We start from the raw sequence: 7,312 nt of genomic DNA, 5'->3' as shown, positions 1-7,312 counted from the left end.
GGAATATGTATATATAATTATTTAAAGGGCCCAATATGTTGAGAAATACTCATTCTTTAGGTGCAAGCCACATATGAATCTATTAGTAACGTTTAAATACATGTATTGAGCCCTTTTAGATGAATAATATCGATCTCATCAGATGGAGTACTTTGTTGAATTTTCTATCATTATATATATATATATATATATATATATATATATATATCATCATCGTTTAACGTCCACTTTCCATGCTAGCATATATATATATTTTATAGCAAAGAAAAAGTAAGATGATGGATAAATATCAGTTCATTACAGCTGTTTCTTACACTTTTTTTATTGATCCAACTAAAGGTGGTGCTTACAGGTAAATCAACCCAACCTGGTGCATACCATTTAAGTGCCTGATTCTCTCCATCATCGCTTTATATTGTTATATATATAATTTATTCCAAATAAATGATTGATCTTCAAATATGACTAGGAAATTTTCATAATTTTCAAGTTTCTTGTTAGATTCTTGATATAAAAGGAAAAAAAGTTTTTTGTCTTTTTCATTTTTTAAACACTCTTTCAATATTTCTCAGTGAATTTAATGCTTTTTATATCTGCTTCATCTATTTTTCTAGTACAATAGAGCATCTCTTACCTTTGTTCCTGACACAGTTAAAAGATGAATGCCCTGAAGTTAGATTAAATATTATCTCTAACTTAGATTGTGTTAATGAGGTATGTTTATTCTTTGTTGAAAAATGTCATTTATGACAGAAGTTATTTTAAAATAAAACTGTTGGTTCTTCTGTGTTGTGAAATTGCATCTTTCTTACTTATCTTTCAAATTATGGTCTTCACTGAGATAAACTTTAAGGATCAGATGTACAAGACTTAAGAAAATGCAGAGATTTTTTTATCCCTATCTATTAACATTAGCTGATAACTTGATATGACGTGTAGGGTTGAATGATTGGACAGTTAACATTAATTTGCATTGCTCTAACTAGAATTTAATCCTTAAATCGAATCTCTTCAGTTTCGCTCACAGATTTTAAAATTATTTTTTCTTAACTAAACAGTTTGGTACTTTGTATACTGGTATAATTTCTCACACTTAACTCAGTTTACTTTCAACAATTTTGACAAAATTTCATATTGCAGAAGTTATTTCATGTTAAAGCTGTCGTATTTGGGTAATTTTAACCAATCAATGACGTATTCTGCTGAAGAAAGCTACTACTATATGTAATGGTAATCAAAGAGCAACAACTTCTGGGTTATCTCTACTAAATGTCACCATTTAATAGGCTGAGATTCAATTTATTTGGCCAGCTGTGATTTAATTTGGTTGAATGATTCACTTACTAAAACTTGTGAGTTTTTATTGAAATTAAATCTACTGCTTTTTGTATTATAGGTAATTGGTATTAAACAGTTGTCAGAAAGTCTTCTCCCAGCCATAGTTGAATTGGCTGAAGATACAAAATGGCGAGTGCGTTTAGCTATCATTGAATATATGCCCCTGTTGGCTGGTCAGCTGGTAAGTTGTGTTCTTTTTTTTTTTTATCTCTGCTCATAAACTACCTTTCAAAAATGAACTTAAAAGGGGTCTCCTCCTCCTCATCATCATCATCGTTTAACGTCCGCTTTCCATGCTAGTATGGGTTGGACGATTTGACTGAGGACTGGTGAAACCAGATGGCTACACCAGGCTCCAGGTCTCAGTATGATTATTAGCTGCATTTCCTTATTTATCATGTAAGCATAACATCCATGTGTAACTTTCACATTTTCTTTTAGTTATTTTATCTATAATAAATCTTTTGTAATGTGTACATCAGACAAATAATATTTAGTTACTAGATCAACTTCCACCTTGGTTGACTTTGTCTCCTGCTTCTAAAAGCTGAGTGCTCAGGTTGTCTATAATAAACTATACATTTTCAGAGGTGTAGTTTACAATAATCACGCTGCATAACGGGACTATAACTGACTGACTACCACAAAAAACAGCACTTGGTACTCTCTATAAAGTGATTGGTTGTTAGGAAGGGAGGAGACTATACCAAAGCAGACATTAAAGCCTGCATCCTTCAGCTCAGATTCTGTCAAATCATCCAACCTATACCAGCTTGGAAAAGAAATGTTAATTGATGATGCTAGTATGCATGTATTCTGTCTAGAATCCAGAACTGAATGTAGAATAAATCTGAATATTTAAAATTAAATGGAGACAAAAGGTACAAATGAAATAAAGTGAGTACAGAGGTTCACAAGTATAAGATTTTAATCGTGCATTGGTGAGTAACCTGGGCATAATTTATATATCCATGAAAGATATAGCAGAGAATAAGTCTATACTCCAACAAATCAGTCAGAAGTTTTATGTATGTTTGTATGTAAATGTCATGGTTTAGCCCTGATCAAATAAATTTATGATGAGGTGCATTCCAGATGTAGCAGTCTTTTTTTTTTTCCCCTCCTCAAGATAGTGTAATTAGAGAGAGATTTGGTTATTTATAACAAGTCATGCAATTATGGAAGCCTTTTCATTGACTCCTGTCATATTGGTGTTTAAGCCAGTCTAAAAAAAATGACTCGCTCTCTGTACTATTGATAAGAAAGGATTTCAGAAGTTAAAAAAGACCTAATCTAAATTTTTTTTAACTATTAAAATATTTGCAAAAACTTTACCATGTAAAAGTGAAACAGTCAGATGATATGATTATACTTGTGTAACATCATTGAGGATCACCTTTAAAATTTAATTTTTCCAGGGTGTAGATTTCTATGATGAAAGATTGAACACTCTTTATATGAACTGGCTAAATGACTATGGTAAGTAGCTTAAAAGATATCATTTATACATAATATATTATCAAAGGGTTCTGCAATTAGACTGCAGAAAGCCATTTGGGTTTTGATACATCTCAATAAATTAGTTTTAATGCTTGTTCTCTGATAGGCCAACTGATTGATAATTAAAAGATGTAATTATTTTCCCCCGTTCCCTTAATTCCTTCACAGAATTGAGATGTTTTATTTCATTATAGCCAAATAAAGTTTTAGTTGGCATTGCTTATAAATTTAGTATCCAGATGATTTTGTAAATTTGTTGGCTTTACTCAAATCACTTTATCTTTGTAAATATGGTTATTTATGATCCTGGTCCAAGATGGGTAACTTTATACTGGCTAGCAGATCACATCACTATTGCATTGTGTTCTCAGTTCACAGCTTTCTTACCTCTAATTGTAATATTTTTAAATTTTTCTAGTGTATGCCATTCGTGAAGCTGCTACTTTGAACCTGAAAAAACTTGTTGAAAAGTTTGGTGTGGAATGGGCCCAAAAGACTGTGATTCCTAGAGTGCTCTGTATGTCACGTGATACCAACTATCTACACAGAATGACTTGTCTTTTTTGTATCAATGTAAGTTTGTAACTTGCTGAGAAGAAACTGTATTTAAACAATATTTGTGTTAAGTTCTATCTTGTAATCTGATGTTTTTAGGTATATGGATAAAACTCAAACTGTGCTTCCTAACTTACATAAGATTCCATGCACCGTATTCTCATAGGCAATGACAAATCTAGGAGCAAATAATTCTTATATGAGGTGTAGTTATTTGATTTACAAATGACAAGGACATGATTTTATATATGTGCACATAGAATTTTAGAAAGTGAACACAAAGTGTGCTTGGAAATCCTTGCACCTTAATTTAAGATTAAGACTCACAGAAGAAGGTGACAGTCTGCATTTTCAAGTAAATATGATATCAGTACCATCAGGTTAGATCTTGATAGGTTCAGTGGCTATATGAATGCAAACAGTTTAAACAAGATAGTTTTTGTTAGCTGAAAATTTCAGCAGTATATTTTTCATTGTTCCACTCACTTTAGTATAACTTGAATATAAAGCATTAATCACAATTCAGGTTTTTTGTTAGTGGCAACATTGAATTCTTGTGTGCTTATTAATGGCTTACTAAGAAGCATGAAGTTGCTATAACTATTTGGCATCCATGTTTGTCTCTAAGGAATCTAAGGATCTATTGTAGAATGATATATCTAAATTTAATTTTATTTAGAACTTCTGTGCAAGTTATATTCTGTTCTTATGCTGAAATTAGCTTGATAGCTCTAATATAATTAACATTCCCTCCTCTGCATAAAGCAGCTTATTCAAAATATGGAAGAAATTCCCTTTCACTGCCAATAATCATAAACTAATTAACCTTTAATTTTTTTTTTTTTTTATGTAGGATGTTGTATGGTTAGTCTTTCAAACCTCTTTTAGCAGCTGAATACTTTAATGCATAGAAAAGAATTGTTGATGATAATTTGTTTTGTTTATTTTTGTTTTTTTCCCTTAGTTGCTGGCTGATGCTTGTGGTACTGATGCCACAACGAAGTTGATGTTGCCAACCATTTTGAGTATGGCATCTGACCCTGTGGCAAATGTTAGGTTCAATGTTGCAAAGACAATGCAAAAGTTAGGCCCTATGTTTGACCAGAAGTAAGTTGTTTTTTTTTTTTGTTTTTTTTTGTTTTTTTTTTTCCAAATTTGTTCATATCCTATTTTATTGAAGGTGAGCTATTGTCTTTTTTTCTCTTGTATTGTATTGGAATGGCAACCAGTCAGACCTTTTTGAATTGTATGAGGTGAGATGGTTTGAATGTTAATATAACCAAGTAATCATTTCAGCTGCATTTTACGAGTGGAAAGAAATGACTACTTACAATCAAATGGAATTCAACTATAAGAAATTGAGTTTGAACTATTCCTTATGACTAACTTCAAGTCTAAGAAATTAAGAAGTATTACTTTATGATGCTCAGGACTTATATATAGATCGTCGTATATAGTTTGACCTTGCTTTGGGATTGTGTCCACAGACATGATTTGTTACCTCTAAAATTAAAAGTAATCTGAAAGTGTTCAATAAGAATACTGCATATTAAACTCGAGTGCATGCTCTTGCATATTTCTCATTCTCAGAACAAGGGTCCATTTTAACCCATGTTATTGTCGCCAACAGATGAGCACCTGAAGATAAGTTTTTCTATTGATTACTGGTCCAAGTACCTGCAGTTATTTCTAATAGTTTGTGTGTTTATTTCATGATGGTTCTGATTCTACTAGTGACAGGTGGCATGATTCAGTTGGAGAAATTTGCTACACCTACTATTTCAAATAATTTAGCGGTTTTATTAATTTTCTGCATAATTTTTTTCAGTACTATTCAGTCCCAATTAAAGCCTGTTCTTGAAAGATTGAAATCTGATGATGATGGAGATGTTCGGTACTTTGCATTGGAGGCAATAGAAGGTGAGTCTTGGAATTGAAAAATAAATTTAAATTTATTTGCTGAAATTAGTCATACCTATTGAATATTCAATTCACAAGTGAGTAACTATGTGATCCATTTGGACAACACATTTACCCAGTTTTTGAAGCCTTAAATTAAAACACATTTTTGAAATTCTTTTTTCTTGCTGTATTTAATCAGGTGATCTACAAGTGTGGATGGTTACAGGCACATAGATTACTGAAGCAGTAATCATATCCTGCTTGTGTAAATTTTAGGACTAGATAATTGTGATTTCTCTGTCATTAAATAGACATTTAAATCTGGTGTTACATTGAGTGTTGGGAGTTTCAGTTTTGTACATATTTTCTTTTGTTTCTTCAATTTTTATAGCATTGAAGCTCTCTTAAAGAATTTTCACCATTCAGGTAAGCACATTTCACTTTTGATTTCTAGTTAAAAATTACTCATGCAATTTGACAAAAATGCTATCAAAGAAGGGAGGTTTCTTTGTTTTTTGTTTTTAACTCTTAAAAACCACAACCTTATTAGTGAGCTTATAAACATTGAACTAATTGAACTGGTATTAAATTCAGCAAATGTAAACTTACTCGTTGATTATTACAGGAAATTCAATGAAATGAAATAGGGTAAATAAAAAAACCCAAATTTCAATGTTTTTTTCTGTACATAGCTGAAAAGCAGAAACACTGGCAGTTTTTTTAAATAACAGCTTAAAGATTTGATAGGTTGATTGGCTCAAAATGAAAGATATCTTAACAGCAAGTACATAACTAATATATTGGAAATACATGATTACTGACCACATAATACAGTTGTGATAATAAACCAGTTAAGATTTCATTATGCCAATTCGTCTGTAGACTGTTGCTTATAAAATAGCAGTGGATTTCCAAATGGTAACGATTTTAATATTTATTCAGAATCTGCTTAAAAGAAAATTGATGTTAGTATCAGTCATTTCATTTAGTAATTTCTTCTTTACTGTTCAATCCAAGCTTTATTTTAGTGAGTGGATAAAATGAACCTTCAAGTTGTCTTTATCTGAAATTAGCATGTAGATTTTATACTTTTTTTTATTCTAACCTGAATGCATATGATTTTACAAATTTGTGTATTTTCACATAGGGAAGATCTATTATCATTTTTGCATCTGAATCTTATTGCTTAGGGATGGAACTTTCTTTATTTCTTTTTTTTCTGTCCATTTTCTAAACTAGTTATGTTTTGAATTGATTATGTATCATCAATAGTCCATTATGACAATTAGGTTTTATTTTGCATATAGTAGTCATAGCATTTCGTTCTCGACTGAGAATATCTTGGTTTCAAATTTTGGCATAAGACCAGCAGTTTTGACAGAGGGCATAAGTCGATTACATCGACAAGTACTCAACTGCTTTTTATTTTGATCCTGAAAAGATGAAAGACATAGACTGATGACATGATGCTAAGCATTTTACCTGGCGCAGTAATGATTCTGCCAGCTCACTGCCTTAGACTTAGAATATATTAGAATACCTGTTTTTTTAGATTTATATTCCTGCATATTTAGAATTCTTTAATTTTGTTTACATTGATATACTTTCTTTTCCAGCTCCCCTTTTCCCAACCTGCAAGCCTCTTGACTGAAAGCTTCAACTTTGACATCCAGCAGCATCCAGTCAGCGTGTACCTTAGCAGCAGCCACCGCCTCCTGCCAACACCAAATTACTATTACTTCTAACCAATCCTGGTTTTTTTTTTTTTCCTTTTGTTTTTTTTTTTTGGTTTTTTTTTCCCCCTCTCTTGCTGATCACTTCCAGACCATTCTCTAAGGTAGCTGCCTGTGGCAAACCCCTATACAATCTCTTTGACTTTTGTTTCAGTTGGCGTCCACAAGCACTACAATTCAACTCCTGAGACTTGTATCACTTTCTCTCAAACCATTGTTCATTCACTTACCTTTCTACTATCCTTAACTTTTAATACTTACCATTCTATCTATAGATCATTAAA

The 7,312-nt window shown here is 31.7% G+C and overlaps 1 protein-coding gene across 1 annotated transcript in view; it reads left to right on the top strand.

The window, feature by feature from the left end:
• LOC106881318 (serine/threonine-protein phosphatase 2A 65 kDa regulatory subunit A alpha isoform-like) overlaps nt 1–7,312 on the top strand; it is a 30,951-nt gene extending 23,639 nt beyond the window's left edge. Inside the window, 8 exon segments of the mRNA XM_014931662.2 lie at nt 491–714; nt 1,397–1,519; nt 2,757–2,817; nt 3,257–3,411; nt 4,358–4,500; nt 5,222–5,313; nt 5,687–5,721; nt 6,912–7,312. Of these exon segments, the coding sequence (XP_014787148.1) occupies nt 491–714; nt 1,397–1,519; nt 2,757–2,817; nt 3,257–3,411; nt 4,358–4,500; nt 5,222–5,313; nt 5,687–5,703 (815 nt within the window). The 3' untranslated portion in view covers nt 5,704–5,721; nt 6,912–7,312.

Source organism: Octopus bimaculoides, chromosome 5, assembly GCF_001194135.2.
Source record: "Octopus bimaculoides isolate UCB-OBI-ISO-001 chromosome 5, ASM119413v2, whole genome shotgun sequence".
NCBI lineage: Eukaryota > Metazoa > Mollusca > Cephalopoda > Octopoda > Octopodidae > Octopus > Octopus bimaculoides.
The sequence above is the reverse complement of the archived record's forward strand: the minus strand, read 5'-3'. Positions and strand labels throughout refer to the sequence as shown.